This window comes from Dermochelys coriacea, chromosome 2 (genome assembly GCF_009764565.3).
Source record: "Dermochelys coriacea isolate rDerCor1 chromosome 2, rDerCor1.pri.v4, whole genome shotgun sequence".
In the NCBI taxonomy this organism is placed as follows: domain Eukaryota; kingdom Metazoa; phylum Chordata; order Testudines; family Dermochelyidae; genus Dermochelys; species Dermochelys coriacea.
The window spans coordinates 124942834-124967855 of NC_050069.1; the positions used below are offsets into that span (position 1 = coordinate 124942834).

Below are 25022 nucleotides of genomic sequence, written 5' to 3' on the forward strand. Positions count from 1 at the left end.
TTCTGCTTTATCTTCCTTGCAGAGGTGGTGAAAGTGCAGAGAAAACTAGTGTTCTGCTATGGTTGTCTGAAGCATTCACTGTTACAGAGCATCAATGCCTCCGGGGGGGGGGAGCTGTAGTTTTTGTACCTGTACAGGCATGCGGTGTCCATGTCTACTTCATGTAAACTGAATAGTAACCAAACTTTCTGTAACCACTGCATTGATAAACTGTTGAATTTTGCACAAATGAATGTTTTCATTACTTAAATAAGCTTGAGGAGGTATGGGAGGTGCAGGTGGAGGCTGTGCCAGGCTGCTGGCTGCCATTTTGAGAGGGTAAATGGGGTTGGGGGGGTTTGCCAGACAGAACAGATGTGGAGAGAGAAAAGAAAAATAGGTGGATGGACATGTGTCCTCCATGGTGTGGGCTTGAAAATGGTCAGGGCTTTAGCATGAGACAGATGCAGGCTGCTTGGCCAGAGCAGCCACCATTTTGAAAACTGTATGGAGGGGCCAAAAACGCAATGTGGACTGGGGAGGGGGTGGGGACGAGGCTGGAGACTTGGAAAGGCTCCTAGCTTGCATCAAACTAAAGTGACTTTGGCCATGGGGCACCCAAACTGAAGCTAGCATTGCACAATAATAATAATAATTAATTATAAGGATAAATACTTACTTGACAAGCTTCCCATGAGAGGGTCTGCCTTCTCAGTCCCAGCCTGGATTTCTGGCTAGGAATTGGGCTTGGTTGCTGCACATCAGGAACTGGGCTCACTTTCTACCTGGCCAACATCATGGTTCTGAATCCTGAAGAAATCTTAGCATTCTGGGGAGAGGTCTTCACTGGCTTCCTCATGCTCATCCTCCAGTGAGTCTTGCAGGTTGTTCTTGGGGTGGGGACAGAGCAGGGTCCATACCCTTCCTGGTTTGGGTGGTAGGGTAACTGATCAAAATTCTGTCCTGCTCTTCAAAAGATGGACAGGTCACATTGCCACTACTGGACCTTTTCCCAGCATCCCCGCTGTGAATGTAAGTCCTCCTGGGCTGTTTGCTCTTTATCCTGCAGTGTTTGGTGTGCTAGTTGAGGCCTGTCCTTGTTATGTGCTTAGCAGTGCCCACAGAAAGAGCTTTCTTCTGGTGCATGGCCACAAGAGCTTCCTGATGCTTCTCCCCAGGAGGTGATGAGATTCAGGGTCTTGGCACAGCTTCAAGCAGCTGCTTTAGGCATGTTTTAGGGCTTCTGGAGTAATACTGATGTATTCAAATCCAGGAGAAAATGGACAAAATCTGGCCCTATGTCAGTTTTTAAACAGGGAAAGGGGCATCTGGTCAGCTTGACACCGGAGCAGTGGAAGGCATAGAGGTAAATAGACAAGTCATTAATGGTTGCCTGCAAAGCAGTGTGGGATAGCAGCTGGAGGACTGCCAAAGAAGTTCGCAACAGCTTTGCATGAGCACAAAGAATAGAACAAACTCTGAGTCAAATTTCTTTCACTTTGAAAGAAGCTTCTAGAGTTAATATGATGTACAAGAGAGACTTCTTCCTACCATAGGCTGAAAGCATTATTTTCCAACCCTGTATCGGCTCCATTGTCAATGCTAGGTCTCCTATACGCAGTGCAGAGAAGTAGCTCTGTACCACTGGGCAAGACGTGGTGAGCCGCTTCTGCACTAAATATTTCACTGCGAACGTTTATATAGTTGTGGCAACCTCTTAAAGCTAGAATAAAGGACACTTTGTGTGCAAAGTCTGCAAGATCAGGTTCAGTTCCAAATGTTTTTCACTTTGAATGATCCCATTTGAACCATCCAGCTAACATGCTTATCTCCTTGTTCTTGGACAATGGTTTTTCACTGTCTTGCCTTGTTACTCCCTGTTTCCTTTTTTGAGTGTTCTACTCTGGCTTCTCCCTTTCTGCTCCGTGCATCCTAGATGGCTTCTTACCTCTGTGTCGTGCATCTCCCCTGTAACTCTTACAGCTTTTTTACGAGCAGTAAGTGAACAAGTGTAAAGAGCTTTGAGAAAAAGAGAGGAGACACTGGAATAATAGGAGCATTCACTTTCTGTGCTTGGAAGAAAACATGTAGGGTGCAAAAGAGTGAAATTATTTTGCTCTCGATTTATCCTAGTTCCAGTTCTAATCCTACCTTTAAACCTCACCTTTTGAACCAAGTCCCACTCTTGAAATCTTAGATGCCTACAGCATGACCACAAGATCTGAATTTGCACAATGCTGACACTTTTCCTTGAAGAAAAGCGCCTATCACTGGGAAATATTTATATAGACGCAAATGTTGTATAACCTTCAAGTGTATAAAATGTCATTTTATTGCTGCCTTTAAGTAGCAGGTGTCACTTGGCATTATTGATAATGGCAGGCTCATAGCGCACTGAGTCAAAGCCTCTCACATCCAACTCAGACTATAGAAATAAGTGTCACTAACGGATGGTGTCCACTCTGATTACCTTGATTGTCCCTCAGTGTGAAGTTGGGGTTGTTAGCTGCCTCAGGAGCCAAGCTGTAGTAGAAGTGCTGACCCCCTTGTGGGTCATCCTGGTCAATTGCACTCACTGTCTGAATCAGCTGTGGGATGCAAGAACAAAACAGAGTGGTAGCAGCCTTGCTAGGGAGACACCACTTAAAGAATTACACTCTAAAAGTGAAAGCCAATGCAGTGTTTGAACAAGACCATCTTGCGAGGGACAACTCATGACCTGAGACATTGAAAGCCTTCTAGATTTCATTTTATTTCATTGTAATCATAAAAATCCCAGTAAAACTAGGGATGGGCCAATTGGTTCCGTTAAAATAACAGACAAGCCACTCCTCAGTTCCCAACTTAAATCAAACCTTTTTTGAAGGCTCTGAAATGCTCAGAAGCACATGCATCAGATGTCACAAGAAAGCCCATTGTCAATAGACTTCTAACCTCATTTTCTACTACCAAGTAGATAACTTTCAGACACTTATTCACACTGAATCCTAGATGAGTATTTTGAACACAATTTTAAATAGTAAGGAATGTTTCACAGGGAAACATGTTGCTTTGCTTAAAAGATGAAAAAAGGCAGTTCTGTAGCATTATATATGTAAATTTTCCATGCCTGATTTCCATCTGATGAATACTCCCTTCCGGGGTGTGCACAAGGGGGAAGGCAAGCAGGGCCATGCCCTCCCCCCAATAATTGGCAGGGGCACAGAACATGCCTCTCCAAAAATGGTCAGATTTAAATTCCTGCCCCTGCTCCATTCATTGGTTTCTACTAACTTTCACACAATAAGCTAAACCCTCAAATAAATTTGTTAGTCTCTAAGGTGCCACAAGTACTCCCTTTCTTTTTTGCGAATACAGACTAACACGGCTGCTACTCTGAAACCTAAACCTACTGTAAGTTACTGAATATGAACTTCCCTCCCCATTCTATATATTCTGTCACCAAGGATGTGCACTAGAAAAAGCATTTGGATTTCAGAAGAACTAGTGCTGGTGATAGTGTAGTTGACCCATAGTTCAAAATATCTTGGGTGAAATCCTAACTCCACTTAAGTCAGTGGGAGTTTTGCCATTGACTTTAAATGGTGAAATCTAAGCTCCCTTAATTTTTTTTTAATTAATTAGGTTTTTCCTATGGAGTCAACAATAAGAAAACAAACAAGCATTGCCTTAAGCAGTGAATATAATAGGCTGTTTGGAAAGAAACTAAAATAGAATCTGATTCAGAGCCAGATTCTGCCACCCTTACTCCATATGTAGCCTGTGGATTTCAATGGGGAGTAACAGAATACACTACTGGCTCAGCCTGAGCATGTAATAGAATCAGAGACAAACCTGTTGCTTAGTTTTAATATAAAGAATAAACTTCTACTTGAATTCATAGCATTGAAGTTTGTTTTCTAAGTGATTAACTGGGAAATGACAGAGCTGGGCAGACTTTGAAACTGATTCCAGGAATGGTTCAGAGTGGTGCAAAGCAATTTATTCACACGACTCCAGTTATTCCTAATGGCAGCTACATGTCTAAATTCTCATGCACTACTTGGAAAATTTGTCCCCTAGGAAACCCAAAGAGTGATGATTTTTCTTTGCCTCATGCTGGGGCTTCTTTGTGCAGAGTTTGTACAAAGTTATCTCTGGTATAAACCCATTGACTTGAGGAGAGTCATATCGTGAAGTCGGCCCACTCGCTCCAGGCTACTTTATAGTGGTAAATAGGCTTGAAGTAGATTTAGTGAAAGCTAAGGGCAGGTCTAAAATAGGAAATGTCTATTTTTTCCTCCCCTACTAAGAGATGGGCATTCCAGTTTTTAAATGTAGGCATCCAATTCTGATTTGAGCACCCAAATGTAGTACCGTGGATACTGAATGCCTAAGGGCCAGGTTGAGCAACCGCTGGGCTCAGTGACAAAATTCCCACTGACACAATGAGTGTAAGATCAGACCTTAAATGCTGAGTTTGTGTGTCTGCCTGTGGAATATAGACACCCCAATGAATGAGGCCATATACGGAAGTGTGATTTGAGACAGAGGAGAGACACCATCGTGAAATCAGCACTGCTTGCTTCAGTGGAGTGATTCTTGATTTTCCTGTGTGTCAATGAGTGGAGCCTAGGATTCTATGTTAGAAATACCTAGACTTTCTGTAATTACATGATCAAACCCCTAGGGAGCTGACTCAGTCTGTCATCCTTCCTTGAGGGATAGGTTCAATTCTATGCAACTTACTGTGTACGTGGAGTTCTTCCTGCCAGGATTTAAAAACAAACAACAACAACAAAAAAACAGAAGCAAACAAAAAACCCAACCCAAGCCACTGCCTGTCATGTAGGAGCACTAAAGACTTCACAATGCTCTTCATTAGAGGCAGAGTTTGCCTCAGTGGTCTCACATTTCCTCTTGTCATTGCTGCCGTGCAACATGCTGTCTGATTGTCTGCTGCCAGACTCTCTAAAGATGGCTTCATGTCAGAAATGAAGTGAATCAGAGTTTACAAAGTACTTTTTGATCAGTGGGGAGGAGTAAGCTGCTATGGATGAACTCTGCTGAACAGAGTTCTGATGAAACATCTGATGTCCTGTAGTGCAAATCCACTACATCCCCATCCCCTCCCCTTTCTTAGTTGCTGGCTATGGCCATACAATGCAGTATCTGCATGTAAGCGACAACATTAATCTCTCACAGACATATAGGATTTCTCACCTGCCCAGCTTTTGCATTTTCACACACAAAAGCTTCATAGAACATGGAAAACTGAGGAGCATTATCATTCACATCCAGGACTTTTACTGTGACTGATACACTGCCAACCTGTGAGGGATTGTCTAAAAGAAGAAAGAACAAAATAATTACAGGGACTTTATAATCACTAGAGAAAGTAGCCGCTTGCCCTATCAAAAAAGCAAGGGAACTCTCCTTTTTAGCCTTGTTGCACTGAATGAAATTTATTCTAATTTTAACAGGTGTGGGAAGATAGCAGATACTATAGGCAAGATTGAGTTCCAGCTTCCAGTCTAACCATCTAGACTCCTCAAATGTTTACAGCTTTCTCAAACATGGCCTCCAGAACAAGGTAAATTTCTGGGAAAGTTTAAGACGATGCCAAGAATTAAGATAGGCTAGGGTTGGAAGGTGTGGTTCAATTAGTCGTGTTTCAGAAGGCAATGGGCTCAAGGAGCTGATTAAAATTTTTTGAAATTCTGCAATTCTGATTTTTCTCAAAATTTAGAATGTCAGCTATAAAACAGCTTGACATTTTGGACAAATATTTTATATAAAAATCATCCTTTTTTTGATCAGCTATAGCACTAGTTAAAAATGTAAACATTTCTACAAAAGTTTGCAGTCAAATTTCAAAGAGAAAAAGATGGAATTTTCATGACATCTTTTGTGGAAACCAAGTGGGACATAATTTATCGGCTTAGTTGCTCACAAATGGAAGGAGAAATGAATTCATCAACGTAAATATCTTCAGATCAAATAACTTATAAACCCAGTGTCTACAAGATAAATACATTAGCTTCTTTCTTCTTGTGGTGTTTTTTGGTCCCCCACACTCAGTTATCCCACATAACCAAAATGAAACACCATTCAAAAAACAAGATGAAGACTGAGTGATCAAATGTTCAAATGTTCAAAAGTTCATAATAGTTGAGATTTAATTCTGAACTTTAACCCTGCTACTTGGTGTATATATTTAAAATATTGTCTCTCTCTATAGCATGATGTAATATTTTCAAATATTGTAGAGTATACATTCTGGAATTTTTATACTTTTTATGTATGGTATTCATATTGCATGTAGCATGCCTGTACTACTGAGTTAATACTATTGAATAATTTGATTATGTAGTTTATCTATCCATATATGTTTTATACTGTACCCATCACCAAAGTATATGAATGTCTCATTTACAGACTGAATAATACTAAACTATCTTTTAAAAATAGAAACTCACAGACTTTGTGATGGTCCCTTCTGACCTTAATCATCTAGTCTGATCTCCTGCACATTGCAGGCCACAGAACCTCATGCACTCACCCCTGTAATAGACCCCTAACCTCTGGCTGAGTTACTGAAGTCCACAAATCATGATTTAAAGACTCCAAGTTACAGAGAGTCCACCATTTACACTACTTTAACCCCACCAGCGATCCATTCCCCATGCTGCAGAGGAAGGTGAAAAGCGCCCAAGATCTCTGTCGATCTGACCCGGGGGAAAATTCCTTCCCAACCTCAAATATTATGCATGTGGGAAAGACCCATGAGCCAGACACCTGGGAAATAATTTTCTGCAGTAACTCAGAGCCCTCTCCATCTAGTGTCCCATCAGTGGCCATTGGAGACATTTGCTGCTAGCAGACATAGATCGGCTACATGCCACTGTAGGGTCAGATCAGGTCATGACTCCTTCCTGCTGCTATATAGGGAGGGGAGGTGTGTTATAAAAGCCCTTACATTAGCTCTCCACTACTGCGGTAGATCACCCTTGCGCTTAACTTCAGTGAGCCTCCCTGGACTTATAAAATTGGATTTTTGGCTGCATTAGACTAGTGGTGCAGTGGCAAGTCAAGATCCTCTTGATCTGTCCCTCCAATCTTTTTCAGATAAAACAAGCAATTCTTCTTCATCAAGGACTAATCCAAGGCAAAGTTTTACACTTGTATCTTTGAGCTGTGCATATTTAAAAAAACAAGCAAAACCTTGACACTTTTTATTAAAGCAGGAATGGTATATTTCCGCCCCACCCCGCTCACCACAACCTTTCACCTAATTGAGAGATAGCCAGATGTATTTTGTACAACTGTTCAAAAACATTCACTTGCAGACTGAGGATGAGTATACAATTTAACAAAATTTATGCGTCCAGAGGCAGAGAGGGAGAAAGCATAAGAATGATGCTGTATCTTGGTGATCAGAACACTCCCTGCAATGTGAGACACCCCGTATCCCTGCTCTAATGGATTTTTTTTAAAGTTTATCCACAGTTTGAATAGGAGACTGAGGGACCACATCAGAATATCCCATAACGCCATGGCTAAGACATGCATCTGAGAAGGGGAAGATCTCAGTTCAGATTCTTCAGGTGTGTGGGGGGATTTGAACCACATCCCAGATAAGTACCCACCAGCTAAAAGTTAGGAGTTGTCGACCGCCCTGGCTGTTTTTGTAAGCTTGTCTATTGGAGCCCAATGTGGAAGGCAAGTCTGTCTTCTCCTGGTTCATGCATTATTCTGGGATTTAGGCAGCTGGATGCCTGGTGAGGGGCTGCAGGGCACATGCTTAATGGCAGAAGGCTCCTAGTGAACTTTTACTGCAAAATTTTAGGCACAGAGTGAGTTTAGGTACCTACAGGATTTGAGGGCAGCTGAGCTGGAGATCTGTGAATCCTAGAGAGACCTGATTCTTGGATTTAGGTCCCTAAACTGGCATTTGTGCACCTAAGTCCTTTTGTGAATCTAGCCCTGCTGCTCACTGCTGCAGTTGGCAGAAGTAACATTTACTTTTTTAAGTCTTTTGATAGCACAGTTAGTTTGAGATTTTCAAAGCTGCCTAAAATAAATGGGAATTTGGTGTACAAATCTCTTAGGTGATCTTGAAAATCTCAACTTTAATTTTTAAGGACCTGATTCCCCCACCATAGTGAACTGAACCTTATGGGGCAGGTAGTCCAATTCACTTAGCAGTCTGTGGGTTCTGCTCAACAGAAGAGTGGCAGAATTGGCTCCTAGGTTAAGTTACTGATTGCAAAAGTTGCCAGGTTAAAGAACCCTGGAGTATGAAGTACTCCAGCCATAAAGCAGGCACTGCCTAAATAGCAGGAGTGCACACTCATTCAAACTGCCCAGCTAGTCTGTTTCAAACCTGATGTAGCCCTAGATGTGATCTTTCTAGATAAGTCCAATCAGTTCATGGACAACTGAGAGACTGCTCACAAAGATACCAGTTAATGCTGAGTGGTGGCAGATTTTGTGATGTCCACAAGAAAATGGACTGAGATCATTAACAAAACCTTGTGAACCATAGAGGTTTCAGGTCAGATGCCTGGCGCTCTGCTTTGAATTTCATGTTCATTTGTACCCCAAACCCCCAAGCTAAGCAGTTTTTCATAGATTCATTTTAAAACTGTCAGTGCCTCCTTTGCACCTAGACATTCACAATGGTGAATCTGGGCTGAGTTTTTGGTATGTAACTAAATAGGGAATCCTAGTAAATTTCAACTGTTCTGGAGTTGTTAAAAGCAATTCACTCAGCTTCAATACCTTGTGTGAAATGACTTGGCTGTAAACAGCAAGCAGATGGTAATGACATTTGCTCTCTACTGACCTAGGATGGATTTGAACCAGTGGCCCAGAAGTGAAAAAGCTTTCATCCTATTTCCAATTCCCTGAGCCATCCAATCCTCCCTAGAAGCCTTGGTTTCTACTCTGATACACACTGCAGCATCTGTTTTTGTTAACTAGTTGTTCTGGGGAGAGGGCTCTCACTGAATCATATTTCAAGAAGAGCTTTACAATAATTCACTTGAATACTAATGATTTGAGAAAACAACACTCTGCATTTAATTGTAAACCCCCCAGTCTCATCCCTCTACCAAAAAAAGTGGAAAAACTAAAATGCTGTAGCTCACGAAAGCTTATGCTCTAATAAATTTGTTAGTCTCTAAGGTGCCACAAGTACTCCTTTTCTAAAATGCAATATTCACTCTGTAATGTGAGAAGTTCAATTCAAACAGATTCCATTCAATTAATAAAAAAACACCTGAATCGCTTAATTGAAAACAGTCTATCACTGTTCCTGTTGTATCTCTAATCTATCTACAGTCTCCATCTACTTACTCAGCTCCACAGCCAGCACAGTGATATTGTGCCAAGAAAGGTCTTCCCGGTCAAGAGGTCTTGCAGTCATCAGAGCTCCTGTTGCAATGTCAACGTAAAAGAACCTCCCGGGATCACTGCTTCTATCAATTGAATATCTGCAAAAGTACATACTAAAAATATTATGCAACTCTTGTGGAAACATTGTGCTACATCCATAAGAACGGCCATACTGAGTCATACCAATGGTCCATCTAGCCCAGTAGCCTGTTTTCCAACAGTGGTCGATACCAAGTGCTTCAAAGGGAATGAAAAGACAAGGCAATCATCAAGTGATCCAGCCCCTGTCACCCATTCCCAGCTTTTGGCAAGCAGAGGGCAGGGACACCTCCCCATCCCAGCTAATAGCCATTGATGAATTTATCCTCCATGAATTTATCTAGGTCTTTTTGGAGCCCTGTTATAGTCTTGGTCTTCACAACATCCTCTGGCAAAGAGTTCCACAGGTTGACTGTGCATTGTGTGAAGAAATACTGCCTTTTATTTGTTTTAAACCTGCTGCCTATTAATTTCATTAGGTGACTCCTAGTTCTTGTATTATGAGAAGGAGTAAATAACACTTATTTACTTTCTCCACACCAGTCATGATTTTATAGACCTCTCTCATATATTCCCTTAGGCGTCTCTTTTCCAAGCAGACAAGTCCCAGTCTTATTAATCTCTCCTCAAACAGCAGCCGTTCCAGACCCCCTAATCATTTTGCTTTTCTGCTCCTTTTCCAATTCAAATGTATCTTTTTTGAGATGGGGCAACCACATCTGCATACAATATTCAAGATGTTGGCTTACTATGGATTTATATAGAGGCAATATGATATTTTTTGTCTTATCTATCCTTTTCCTAATATTTCACAACATTCGGTTAGCTTTTCCGACTGCCGCTGCACATTGAGGGGATGTTTTCAGAAAACTATCCACAATGACTACAAGATCTCTTTCTTGAGTGGTAACAGCTAATTTAAACCCCATCATTCTATATGTATAGTTGGGATTATGTTCGCATTTATCAACATTGAATTTAATCTCCCATTTTGTTGCCCAGTCACCCAGTTTTGAGCCACTAAGGAACCTCACTAACTACCATATAGAACATAACTGCATTCATCTAGAACCTACTCCTGTTCCCATTGTCTTCAGTAGGTAAGGACTGGAGCCTTCACTAACTGATAAGTGGTTCAATATTGGCATCTCTTCATAGAGAACACTAATAGTTTGAAGCTGGAGGGTGGGGAGTGTAATGCACAGTTCACCACAGACTATGTTGAAAGTTGTACAGCCTAACTAATTGGGTGGGAGTCTGTTACTGAGATAGTTGTACTAGTACAACCCCTGCAGGGGATGCAATTATACCAGGATAAAGGTACCTTGTACTGGTATAGTTATTCCCTTTCTTGTAGGGGAATAAGATATGCTGGTATAAGCACTTTTATATTACTATAAACGTGTCCAAGCAACAGGAGATTGAACTACTTTGACTATACCAGTATAGTAACCATGTTAGTTTGGATGTTAGAAACAAGCACTGGAATGTGTCTCTCGGTGGTGAATAGAGTTGTCTGACACTATCCATTTTGGCACTTTTTTTTAAATTCATACATCTGATCCACAATTATCACCCTTCATGAATCCCAGGGACAATCCTTCTGATGTCTGTCATGTATTTACTAGAGGTGGAAATTTTGCTATTTCTCTGCACGTCCAAAACTCTCAAATGGCAATGGGAATGTAGGGTGCAGAAGTGCATCCAGCTACTGCTGTAGAGGCAGTTCTCCCCTCAATATCATTCTGATTCTGAGAGTCTTCAATGAGCCCATAATGTGTAATCCTTTTTTGACACCTATTTGCATCAATGATATCCTGCAGTAATGAAGTCCACAGATTCATTTTATGTTATGGAAAAAAACATTTGGACTCGGGAAGCACAGACCACTTTCTCTGCAATATTATGATGCTTTTCTGTAGATGAAAAACACCTTTAATTTTCACACTAAATTAAAGACTAGAGTAGACTGTCCCCCCACACCCCCTTCTTTCTTTCTTTCTTTGGGAGGTAGATGATGTGTAATGTATAATGTGTAACTGTAATATATACCGTTTAATCTATTACAGCTATCTATCTAATGTAGGCACTCCCTCAAAAGATATCACCAGGCACCAATCCAAGCACTATTGTTTAGATTATAGTTCAGACCCATTTCCACCACTATTGGCCCAATCCACAGTGCTCTCATAGAACTCAATACGAGTTTATCCACTGACATCAACAGAAGGAGAATCAGGACCATTATTCTGAATTCTTTTCTGCTTTACAATCTGCAGAATGAAAAGGAGTACTTGTGGCACCTTAGAGACTAACAAATTTATTAGAGCATAAGCTTTCGTGAGCTACAGCTCACTTCATCGGATGCATTTGGCGGAAAAAACAGAGGAGAGATTTATGTACACACACACAGAGAACATGAAACAATGGGTTTATCATACACACTGTAAGGAGAGTGATCACTTAAGATAAGCCATCACCACTACCTACTACCTGTAGTAGTAGGTACAGGACAGGCCCAACAAAGAAAACAACAGAACGCCACTAGCCATCACCTTCAGCCCCCAACTAAAACCTCTCCAACGCATCATCAAGGATCTACAACCTATCCTGAAGGACGAGCCATCGCTCTCTCAGATCTTGGGAGACAGACCAGTCCTTGCTTATAGACAGCCCCCCAATCTGAAGCAAATACTCACCAGCAACCACACACCACACAACAGAACCACTAACCCAGGAACCTATCCTTGCAACAAAGCCCGTTGCCAACTCTGTCCACATATCTATTCAGGGGATACCATCACAGGGCCTAATCACATCAGCCACACCATCAGAGGCTCGTTCACCTGCGCATCTACCAATGTGATATATGCCATCATGTGCCAGCAATGCCCCTCTGCCATGTACATTGGCCAAACTGGACAGTCTCTACGTAAAAGAATGAATGGACACAAATCAGACGTCAAGAATTATAACATTCAAAAACCAGTTGGAGAACACTTCAATCTCTCTGGTCACTCGATCACAGACCTAAGAGTGGCTATACTTCAACAAAAAAGCTTCAAAAACAGACTCCAACGAGAGACTGCTGAATTGGAATTAATTTGCAAACTGGATACAATTAACTTAGGCTTGAATAGAGACTGGGAATGGATGAGTCATTACACAAAGTAAAACTATTTCCCCATGGTATTTCTCCCTCCCACCCCCCCCCCCACTGTTCCTCTGATATTCTTGTTAACTGCTGGAATTAGCCTACCTGCTTGTCACCATGAAAGGTTTTCCTCCTTCCCCCCCCTGCTGTTGGTGATGGCTTATCTTAAGTGATCACTCTCCTTACAGTGTGTATGATAAACCCATTGTTTCATGTTCTCTGTGTGTGTGTATATAAATCTCTCCTCTGTTTTTTCCACCAAATGCATCCGATGAAGTGAGCTGTAGCTCACGAAAGCTTATGCTCTAATAAATTTGTTAGTCTCTAAGGTGCCACAAGTACTCCTTTTCTTTTTGCGAATACAGACTAACACGGCTGCTACTCTGAAACCTGTGAATCTGCAGAATGAGCATGCAAGACTGATTTTGAGACAGCATCATGTTGTATAGCACTGGCAATACAAAACACTGTAAACTCTACACTAGGGAAAGAAACGGCAATTTTTCCCCCCAGAAAAAGTGAGAGAAGGGGGGGAAAGGGTATTTTTTCTATTTTAAATGGAGATTTTTGAGGTATTATATTTATTACAGAAATCTGCATGAGGGTTGCTGTATTTTTCTATAATAATCATTCTTGTATAGAGTCTATAAAAAGACTTTTCCTATGACAGTTTAAGGCCAGCTAGTATCTGAAAGTGAATATAGCCTTCTGATTAGTGGTTCAGCATTAATCAGTGATGTCACAAAGCACAGGTGGATGCTTTGTACTGATTTCTCCAGACACTATCTCCTGTTAATAAGTAGTCTTCCACGCTCACTTCCATTGTACTGTTTAAATAATTGTCCTTAGTCACTCAGCAGTATTCAAGCCATATTTCCAGCAATCGGAGTCTCTCAGTGGGGGAGTCCAGATGCCAGAAGCTGGGAATAAGAGGATTTGAGTGTTCCCATGTGTTTAGTGAGCCCTTCTGAAACATGGCTCTTTAAACTTATTTTCAAATTTGAAAAAAAAATAATTAAAAATCTATATTTTTTTGGATTACAACCTAGTGGAATTATTTCTGAGGCACTGAATGTGTTTTCCTCCTCTTTTTTTTTAAATTTTGCACTTCGAGGGCCAGATTCTCCCCAACCTTGTGCAGTCATTTACACCAGTAGAAAGTGGGTGAAAAGACGGTGTAAAACACTACCATTCTGATTTTGCTCTCATTAGACATAGATGTAACTGGACAAATGAGATGCAAGCCAGTGGAGGAGCAATAGTTGATTTCTACATCTTTATTTTCCCAAATCAGTCACTCATAGTTTGTTTCTGTCTGTGTATTTACAATGCAGGAAGAAAGAGAGGCTGCACATAAGAAAATGTGTGTATGTAAATACTGGGGCATATTTTTAATTGCTCCTGAATTTAAATAGTTATTCTCACCTTGCTGTTTGTATTCCCCCCCGCCCCTTAAAAAGTTTTGTTCTCAACTAAGTTAGCTGAAAAGTCTGGAAAAAAACCCCTCAAAAACTACAGTAAAAATATGAACAAATATCTACCTTTTGTGTCTACAGATTTTTTTTTCACACATGCACACAAACTTGCATTCAGTGCAAAGCTGCTGAGTGTGGATGATGTCAGAATATAAAACCCTGAGGCAGAGAGAGCAGAATGACGTAATTTGATAGGGAAGGAAAGACTAAGATGAGAAGCACAGAGCAGAATGAAGGATAGTCTCATAACCTAGATAGGAGTTAGAAACGTTTGACATGATGTAGGGAAAAGGTAAGAATACATCTAGAGGGAAAATGGTGCGCTAAGCAGAACAGGCTGTGTGTCTGTCAGGTTTCCTCCCTATGTGAAGCCCATAAAGCCACACATAAGGATTTCACTGTCCCTTCAGAAATTGTAACAACTCAGCATCTAGTGTTCCTGCTGTGCTCCTCTGTAAAAATCCTGAAGCCAGGCAGCTGAGAAGCTGAACTTGCACAGGGGGAGGGAACAATATAGCAACCACTTGCATAGATCAGAGAAACTTTTAAGTATTATCTGCTGGTCTATGAACATGCAATGAACCTGCAACTTTATGTAAGTTTCAACGATGAATACATGAGAAGGCCTCAAAGACCATTGGTATTTTCTGCTAAGACTTGGCTGCCACTCTGGAAATAGTGTGATAATCATGTAGCTCATTCTTTTGGTTCCTGGCTGAATTGTAGACATGAAGCTCCCTTGACTGTAGTTTACCTTCCTTCATTGCTTATGGGAATATCTAGCTAAGCAGCTTGAATATCACAATATATAATTGAGTGGTCCGTGCATATGTTGTTAGCACTCTATCTATTACAAATGTATTTGTATAGCTGAACTGTTGACAAAGATTGTTACATGCAACCTATGTGCTTTGAAACAGAAGGGAAAGAGAGAAGAGAGTTGATTACTTACAACACAATATGGGGACAGATCTGCAATTGAGGTTTCAGTTTACACCAGCTGAGCATCTGACCTAAGACATACAGTAGAAAATCTTTGGATAACAAGAAAAGCTAAAAAATACTCTGAAAAACCTGATTGAGTTGTTGGTTACATCAGGGTCCCTGGCAGAAATAATTTGTATGGTGGTTCCGATCTCCACATCCTCAGGCACTTCCACAAAGTAGAAGCTAGACTCAAACACTGGGGGCTCGTCCACATCCTCCACACTGATGTGCACAGTCGTGGTGTCTCGGAAGGGGCCCAGGTCCAGGAAACGCGTTTCCAGGTGGGGATTGGTGCCCTCTACTTTTAAAGCGTAGCTCTTCTTGCTCTCAAAACTTAAGGGCTGAGGAAGAGAAAAGGAGCGTTAAGCCTGTTGAATTCGTTGTGTTAGGCTACAGCCTCCTGCGTGCCTGAAAGAAATGCTTCTTCCCTTTACATTGCATCTTGGTGTCTTTCCACAGATTTCTCTCTGTTACACAGTCAGTCATGCCAAATATTACATCTAAATATTTTTAGTTGAAAATAAATCCTGAGGTGGCAATTGTATCAGGAACATTCTGTATTTAACTAAAAACCATACCACTAAAGTGATGAGAGGAAGGGTTCTGTTTGAAACAACTGAAAAACTGAAAATGATTCACCCAATCAAGTGCTATCCGTAAGTCTAGTGGAAGCAGAAGCAATTACAAGGTTATAGTTAAGTTATGGGGGACCTTGCTGCAAATTTAATTTCCTGCAGTTCTAATAACTAAATCTTCACAAACCCTTAACATATAGGGAGTTTTACAGTGGAAAACAGCTCAGTAGAATCCCCTTAATTGGTGCAGAGTCTGAGCAAAACAAACTTTGTGCCTATAATGCAATTGCCCAGTTTTCAGAGGCATATAGTGTTCTGTAAAAAATCATAGATTTTATGGTTTTAAGCCTTGTATTTTGTAACCCTAGAACCATGAAACTGCCTTGCATAGAGGAGATCATTAACCCACTTAATTCACTATGGAGGTGGATCTGATTGAGGCTTGTACAGCTATTCCCAACCTCTTGGAGCACTATTGACTTTCAATCTTTGTCGTTCTTTTCTTTTTGACAACAGACCGAAATTAGACCGGTAGTGGAATTGTGAGAGGGCTGGGTGGCAGGGCAATTGGGAAACAGGTCTGAGTGTTTTCCACTGGAGTGCATTCAAGGAGGATCAAGGGGAAGGCCAGTTGTGGTAGGTATGTGGGAGGGCACAGCATAAATGGCAGAAGTTCTCCCCAACCCATAGGCAGCAGAGATCATTGTGCACTCACCCCCCCCACACCACCACCATAGAAGTCAGTAGTTTGCTGTAATTGCTACACTATGCTGAGCCAGTTTGTGGCAACCACCTTGTGCAGTAATGATGGTTCTTTGAGATATGTGTCCCTATGGGTGCCACACCGTAGCTGTATGTGCATCCCTGTATCTCTAATCAGAGATTTTTGGTAGCCGTGTCCATTGAGCCCACACATGTTCTCTCCCTCCCTCGTGTCTGCCTCTAGGCTATCTAGCATTGCGATGGTGAACCCCCTCACTTCCTTCTCCACCACAGAGCCCTACAAAGAATTCAACGGAGGGCGGGTTGTGGAGCACCTATAGGGGACACATATCTTGAAGAACCATCATTACTGCACAAGGTGAGTGACTTCCTCTTCCTTGAATAGTGTCTCTATGGGTGCTCCACTGTAGGTGACTTCTGAGTGGTACCCACCACTGGAGGCTGGAACTTCTGAGTTGAGTCTGTTACTACAGAGAGTACCGTGGAGTCAAAGATGGCGCCAGGGGCCAAATGTTCAGAGATCGCATAATGTTCTGCGAAACTATGGGCTGAGGCCCAAGTCATTGCTCTACAAGTTACTGAGATAGGGATATCTTTAAGGAATGTGATCGAGGTAGAAACTGACCTAATGGAGTGCGTATGGACTCCGAATGGAAGCAGGTGGCACCCTTGATAACCGTGATTAATGCAACCCATTTGAGACCCATTTGGATAGTCTTTGAGCCAATTTTGCAGAGCTTTTGGATCTTTCTGATATGGACGAAAGGCGGAGGACCTGTAGGTTGGGGTGAAGGATCAGCCCATTATATTGAGAGAGCAGGTGAGGAATGGGCAGAAGAGGAATAGGAGGGCATATTGCCATCTGTGTCAGGTAAGGGAGCCAGACTTGTCATGGCCAGGAGGGACAATCAGAATAACTCTCATTTTGTCTTTGTTGAATTTTCAACAGGACCTTGGATAGAAGAGGAAACTGGGAAAAGGCATACAAGAAAGCCCTGTCCCCTGCGAGTATGAGGGCATCTCCCAAGGCCGGCTCTGGAGCAGTAACGAGGACATTTTTTGTTCCAGTAAGTAGCGAAGAGATCCGTAGTCGGGTTTCCCCAAAGGGCGATTATATCTTGAAGCACCTCCGAGTTCAGTACCCACTCATGGTCATGACAAAAATTCCGACTGAGACTGTCGGCTGTCATGTTCTGTATCCCTAGTGAATAGACAGCTGAGATGAGCACATTGTGATGGATGCACTAGTTCCAAAGTTTGAGTGCTTCCTTGCAGAGGGAGGGAGATCTGGCACCCTCTTGGTGATTTATGTACAACATACAGGTCATATTAAGTCCATCATGACTTTTGTGTGGGTGTTCTTGATGAAGGGCAGGAAGTGTGCACAGGCGTTCCTGACAGCCCTTAGCTCCAAAAGAGTGATATGGAAGGTCACTTCTGTAGAAGGGCATTTGCCCTGAACCTTGTGGTTGTGTAGGTGAGCATTAGGGAGGCATCCATCCCAGGTTGGTGAGTCTGCATAGCGGGAGCAATGCTCTCACTTATACTGTATGAAGTTTGGCCCCGATAAACTCCAGTCACTGTACCGAGGTTAGTGTGCTGCTACAATGAAGAGAACCTTGGAGAATACCCTGGGTGGAGCAGTTTGTACTGATAATGGTCCTGCCTCAAAGGTAAACCATAGGAAGTCTCCTGTACGATCATTGTATTGAGATATCGCAGTAGACATCTTGTAGGTTGAGGGCTGGAAATCAATCTATTTGCTCTAGAGCTGGAATAATGGCTGTGACTGTGACCATCTTGAATGTCTGCACCTTCCTGTATTTGTTTAATGCCCTTAGATCTAGAATGGGCCTCCAACCTCCCTTTGTCTTGGGGATCAAGAAATAATGAGAGTAAAATCCCTTGCTCCTGAGTTGCACCGGGACTGGGTCAATGGCCCCTAGGCATATCAAATGATATGTTCCCTGATGAAGTAGGTTCTCATAAGAAGGGTCCCTGAAGGGGGATGGGGAAGGAGAGTTGGAATGGGGGAGGGACATTAATTAAATGGTGTAACTCTTCAAAATTTTCTCCAGGACACATCAGTCAGAGGTGATATTTTCCCAACTGCTATGAAGTAGGGCCAGGTGACTTCTGAAGGGGACGTGACAGGTGTGTAGGTAGCAGCTGATGTTGCAAGGTATAATTGTTCAGGCCCTCGACTAACCCATCAAAAGTGCTTAGAAGAGATGGTTTGAGAGGTTGCAGACTGGGATGTGCCCACTTTTGAGCCCTGGTCCTTTTACACTGTGGCTCGTAACAGCACTGAGATAGTGGGTATTGAGGAGATTGTGACCTGTGCTGTGTCTGAGAGGTATATCTTCTTTTCTGTCCCGCAGTGTAGATTCCTAGGGAACATAATGTGGTCCGGGAATCCTTCAGGATGTGGAGAGAAGAATCTGTTGTCTTTGTGAAGAGTTTAGGCCCTTCAAATTGGAAGTCTTCTGCAGGTTTTTGGGCAATCCAGAAAGGTGTAGTCAAGAAGCCCTCCGCAGTACCACTGTCAAGGAGATCAGGTGGGCAGATGTATCAGTTACATTCAGTGCTGTCTCTAGCACCAGTCTGGCTTTTAACTGACCCTCTCTAAGAATGGTCTGAAACTGTTCCTTTTGTGTCTCCAGTAAATGTTCTAGAAATGCACTGAGTTTCCCATAATTAATAAAATTGTATTTGGCCATGACAGTTTGCTAATTCGTGACTCTAAACGGTAATGTCACTGACAAATACACCATCTTGTCAAGCGGGATCATTTGGGGTCGACTTGGCATTATGTTGCTTGCTTCGTGCATTAACCACATCCACTGTGATGGAGTTGGGTTGAGGATGTTGAAACAAAGTCCCTCTCTTTGGGAGGGATGTAGTATTTTTATTTTTGGCTCTGTTGCTGGTTGGTGCGATGGAGGCTGGTGTCTGCCAGATGACTTTGGTAGGATCTAGAATCACCTCATTAATTGGGAGGGCAATTCTGGATGAAGAGGAGGTGTGCAGAATATCCACCAACTTGTGAGGTGAATCTGCCACCTCCTGTAGGGGAATCTGCAGCTCACCCATCACCCTCTTGGTAAGATCCAGAAAGTTCTTAAAATCATCACCTAGTGATGGGCAGGAGGGAGGCAATACAGCCTCATCTGGTGGAGATGAGGATAAGTATGCTGGAGGGGTAGCTTCCTCTTTGAGTCCTTCTTCCTGTTCTGAAAAAGCTTCCTTCTCCCCACCTCGGGGCTCTGGACAGTCAGGCTGTAGGACACCATCTGGTGGACTCCCTCTGAGAGATGCTGGATGGCCATGACGTGTGTGTGTGTGTACATTGCCCAAGGATTGCAATACGGCCATGGGGGAATGGAGGAAGGAGGGCGGGCATGGGTGGTAGGCTTACCCCAAGGGGCCCATACTACGATTTGTGGGTTGGCTCAATGGAATTGGGAAGGACCATTGTATTGTGATGAGGGCAGGGAAATTACCTCCTCCTGGCCACTGTCAGACTCAACACTGGGTAAGGATGGTGCTGATTGGAGTAGTGGCGGTACACGGCCTGGTAACAAGAGTGATTCCGGGTGCCAGGATGTGCTTGGTACCGGGAGCCTGGTACCAGTAATGGGGATTGTGTTTCTTCCCCAAGCATCAGGTCTCTAGGGTACCAGAGACCATGAGGTACCCTGGGCTCATTTGGTACTATGGAGGAGTGTCCACGGTACTTTGTCGGTACCGATGGTTGAGAAGGTGCAGAGCACTCCCTAGATGAGTTTGTTACACCCCGTACATAAAGTTTTGTCAGTGCCACTCTTTTAGAGATGGTACGTTAATTGTCTTTCCCTGGGTTCCAGAGCCACAGGTCTCCAGGGTACTAGAGCTCACTTGGTACCGCAGAGGAGCGTGTGTGGTATGTTGTCAGTACTGATAGTTGGGAAGGTGCAGAGCACTCCCCAGATGGAAGTTTTGTCGTACCTACTCCCAAAGGGTTTCTCTATGCTGCTCTTTTAGAGACAGTATGGTAATTGTCTGTCTCCTTAGGAGGCGGTAGGGTTGTCTCACAGCCAGACTGCCAGAGCCCCTGGCTTCTCCAGGCAGTGCAGCTGGTGCTGCATGCACAGCAGAGCTCATAGCAGAGGCCTCCTTCTGGGTACCGTACTTCAGAGCTGCTGATGCTGTCGGTACCGAGGCGGCCACACTGGGGAGCCCCTCTGGCTGGCCAGCTACTCGGAGTCCTTTTTATGTGCCGTTACAGGGGGAGTCTGCTGGTTTTTCCCATGACTCTACCCACTTTGATCCGGGGTGAGCACCGGAGTCCCCTGGAGACTGAAGTGCCTTCTCCGTAAGGGGGAGTTTTAACTTCAGCTCTCAGTTCCTGCGAGATTGCTGCTGTTTTAGCTGTGGCAGGTGAAACACTTCTGTGAGTGTGTCCGGCTGTTACAGGAATTGACTCCTTGCAAGAGAGGCACCTCTTGGAGCAGGGAGAGCTAGGTATGCCCCTGGGTGGGGGCTGTCATCCTTTAGCAGTGAAGAATGCAGAAAAAAAACATTGTCTTTACTCCTCTTTTTCTTTTCCTTTTTTTTTTTTTAAACTGAAAAAACTTAGTCTACTAAACACCGGGGGGAGGAGGGGAGGCAGAGGTGAAAGGAAGCTGGTACAGTATGGCATGGCATACTGGTGAGAGGCAATACACAGCCGACCGTACTGGCAGGGGGCAACTTCCCCAGGCCAGCGATTTAAAAGGTCTGGGGCTCCCAGCAGCAGCCAGAGCCCTGGGACCTTTTAAATCACCTCCAGAGCCCCACTGCCAGAGCCCCAGGGTAACAACGGAGGCCTGGAGCCTTGGGGCTCAGGCGGCGATTTAAAGGGCCCGCGGTTCCACTGTGGTACCGGCAGCCAGAGGCCCTTTAAATCGCTGCCCGAACCCCGGCACTCCCAGCCACTGCCACAGCTACCACTATCATGGGGTAGCTACAGCTTTAAATTTAAATTTACAGATTTAAATTTAAATTTAAATTTAAAGGGCCCAGGGATTTAAAGACCCCGCCTCTTCTGGTTGAGGCCCCACCCCCTTCCAGTTGAGGTTCCGCCCCCCTGCTCAGGACTCCAGCGTATCGGTAAATCCTTTAAATTACTTTCATCCCAATGGGTGGGGTATGCCCCAAGATAGGGCAGGAAACTAAAGTTTTTTCTTTTTTTCTCCTCTCTCTCTTTTTAAATTCCAAAAGGAGTAAAAACAAAAAAGGAAACACTAACTATTAAGGAGAACAAAAAACAAAAACAATGACACAGATAAGGAAGGAATGACTGCTCTCTCCAACTGCTCACTCCATTTGAGGCCAAAGGCGTGGAGAAGGAAGTGAATGGTGTTTGCCCCTGCAATGCTAGACAGCCTCGAGGCAGACCACAAGGGCAGGAGAGCACCTGTGCCGGCTCAACTGACACTGTTGCCAAAAATCTCTGATTAGAGATGCAGAGGCACATATGCACCCATAGGGACACTACTTGAAGAAGAACTAGCTACCTTCTCCCACAAGGGGAGTCAGAGCCAGGGGCTCCGCTTTCCAGCTGAGAAGCCAGATCCACCTACTTAGAGATGCTGAACTCACTAAAGTTTGAAATGCTTTGAGGTCTTTAGATAGAAGGTACTATAGAAATATAAAGTATTATATTATTTGCTGATTCAAGCTATCTACTAGCAAGCCAGTAGGAGGCAGGATGGGGAAGGAGCAGTCAGAGTAGGAGGAAGGTAGCTTGTGAGAAGCTGTTCCCCAGATGGCTTTTAGATCAAAGTGTCCTGCAAACCTGTGATTTTACACTAGTGACAAGCTCCATTGTCTATTTATTTAATTGCTGCTCATCACTATTGTATCAAGTAGCTAATTACTTAGGCCTGGTCACACCGTCTTTATTTGGCAAAACTTTAGTTGAAGCCAATGGTAATTTTGCCAAGTAAAGGTTAAGCAAGGTTTCAAGGTTCCTTCCCCACTCTGAACGCTAGGGTACAGATGTGAGGACCTGCATGAAAACCTCCTAAACTTACTTTTACAGCTTAGGTTAAAACTTCTCCAAGATACAAACTATTTTACCCTTTGCCCTTGGACTTTTGCTGCCACCACCAAACGTCTAACACCGGTATTATTATAATTAGGAAAGAGTTAGTTTGGAAACGTCTTTCCCCCAAAATCCTCCCAAATCTTACCCTCTTTTTTCTGGGGAAGGTTTGATAAAAATCCTCACTAATTTGCTTAGGTGACCACAGACCCAAACCCTTGGATCTTAAGAACAATGAAAAAAGCATTCAGTTTCTTAAAAGAAGAATTTTAATAGAAGAAAAAGTAAAAAAGAATCACCTCTGTAAAATCAGGATGGTAAATACCTTACAGGGTAATTAAATTCAAACATAGAGAATCCCTCTAGGCAAAACCTTAAGTTACAAAAAGACACACAAACAGGAATATCCATTCCATTCAGCACAGCTTATTTTCTCAGCCATTTAAACAAACAGAATCTAACGCATATCTAGCTAGATTACTTACTAAGTTCTAAGACTCCATTCCTGTTCTGTCCCTGGCAAAAGCATCACACAGACAGATCCAGACCCTTTGTTTTTCCCCTCCTCCAGCTTTGAAAGTATCTTGTCTCCTCATTGGTCATTGTGGTCAAGTGCCAGCGAGGTTATCCTAGCTTCTTAACCCTTTACAGGTGAAAGGGTTTTTCATCTGGCCAGGAAGGATTTTAAAGGTGTTTACCCTTCTCTTTATATTTATGACACAAGGACATTAGGATTTGGCCCCTTTCTCTGTTCATATGAATCATCTGATTTTCAGTGAAGTTCTAGGGCCAGAAAGATTGTCTATTCTAACATGATTTTCAGACCAGTTTTACAGATCAAAGAAGTTCAGCCAAATTTTAGAACATTTGAGAAATTATCTGGACTGAACTGGCACTCCAGACTTTTTGAGATTAACCATAGCTACTTTTTAATCCAGTTTTACAGCTGGATTGATGCACAAGGGGTTTAAGTGAATTGCTCAGTGTCTCTGCATGCATCAATGGCTGTCTGCATTACAACAGTTTAGGATTTTTTTAGCTCCCAATCCTTTGCCCCAGACACTGGACTCACTTGGCCTCATGAAAGTACTATTTAATTGACTCCAAAGTTTAGGTTGCACTACAAATATGTTATCCTTTGAGTCTGTTAATAGTGTGACAGGAAAACTAAATCTTTTGTTGTTGTTGTTCATATAGACTGACTTCATTCTGTTTAGTAGAGATGGGTCCAAAACAAAAATCACTGAGCTGCATTCTGGGTACAAACTTTGTAGCTCTATAGAACAAGCAAAACACACAGTTCGTCACTTATGCTGTCCTTGTGGGTTTGAAATCTTGATCTGAATGAGAATTTTTCCAAAGTGGAGTGTGGCTATACACAAATTAATAATCTTATAAAATGCCATAGGGGCACACAGTTTTACAAATATATAAGCTCTGGTAGCCTAGAATGAGATGTATCTGACTGTGTTGGTGTTAAATATTCTTCTTCTTTGGCATGTTCTACAATGCATCTTTTATAGTACTGCATACTTATGCTTAAATGCTTTGCCGAATCTTGGCCTAAAGAACTAGAGTAATGGTTCTCAATTGGACGTACGCAGAAGTGTTCCAGGGGGTGCATCAACTCATTTATATATTTGCCTAGTTTTACAACACACTACATATAAAGCACTAGCAAAGTCAATACAAACTAAAATTTCATACAATGACTTGTTTATACTGCTCAATAGACACTGTACACTGAAATGTAAGTACAATATTTATATTCAATCAATTTATTTTATAATTATAGGGTAAAAATGAGAAAGGAAGCAATTTTTCAGTAATAATATGTGCTGTGACAATTTTGTATTTTTATGTCTGATTTTGTAAGCGAGTAGTTTTTAAGTGAGGTGAAACTTGGGGTACGCAAGACAAATCAGACTTCTGAAACGGATACAGTAATCTGGAAAGATAGAAGATCAAATCCATTCTCTGTGTCACTATTTTAGTGGATGATTTTGGCTTAGGCTATTTAAACAGAGAACTTATTTCATTATGAGTGCACTAGATATGCCTAGGAAAAGGTATAAAAATAGCTTCATAATCTAGAAAGAGTTCAACAGCTAACATTTCTATAAAATTATAAAATAAATATTCTGCAGCAGATACTCTAAGCAAAACACTATATTCCTTTCTGTGTAGCCTGCGGTACAAAATACTAGCAGTTTCACAGCTGCCATTTTAAAGTAGAGCTTCTTCTAACCTAATTAGCATTTATGGATCTTCAAGCAGCAATTTAAAAAAACGGCCTGGTTTTTATTGGTTTATAAATAATTCTTTGGCTTGCTTTATTATTGTTTATGGGACACCAGCATGAAAAATGTCTACAGTTCAAATGCAAATATTGATCAGATCACTCACACTGTTGTGTAATTAAGCTACAAAGGTTATTTACATGGATAAATACTGAACTGGGACATTTATGTATCTGTTTATTCAGATCACTGTACTCTCTTTTTAAGGTTTTTTCCTGAGAATACAGCCTGTTTTCATATTTTAGCAAAGAGTGTTAAAGAAATGGTGTTTCATAACAGGAAAGAAGCTATTGTCATGTAATGGGAACCAAGTTACAGTAGCCATAACAGAATATTGCACCCATG

General features: G+C 42.3%; 1 protein-coding gene and 1 long non-coding RNA gene across 5 annotated transcripts in view; one reads left to right on the forward strand and one right to left on the reverse strand.

Annotated features, from left to right (window-relative positions):
* Positions 1 to 25022, reverse strand: part of CDH20 (cadherin 20) — a 158875-nt gene that overhangs the window by 11470 nt on the left and 122383 nt on the right. For 2 of the 4 annotated variants that reach the window (XM_038391466.2, XM_038391468.2), the window contains 4 exons: positions 15100 to 15353; positions 9319 to 9455; positions 5182 to 5303; positions 2450 to 2567 (listed from right to left, as the gene is read on the reverse strand). In XM_038391466.2, the coding sequence (XP_038247394.1) occupies positions 2450 to 2567; positions 5182 to 5303; positions 9319 to 9455; positions 15100 to 15353 (631 nt within the window). Of the gene's footprint in view, positions 1 to 658; positions 2568 to 5181; positions 5304 to 9318; positions 9456 to 15099; positions 15354 to 25022 lie in introns of those variants that run through there. The other 2 variants (XM_043508432.1, XR_006279067.1) reach the window with 2 other exon arrangements.
* LOC122458794 lies at positions 7413 to 9487 on the forward strand. Its single transcript, XR_006279068.1, has 2 exons — positions 7413 to 7565; positions 9304 to 9487. It is a non-coding gene; the product is annotated as an uncharacterized LOC122458794 (long non-coding RNA).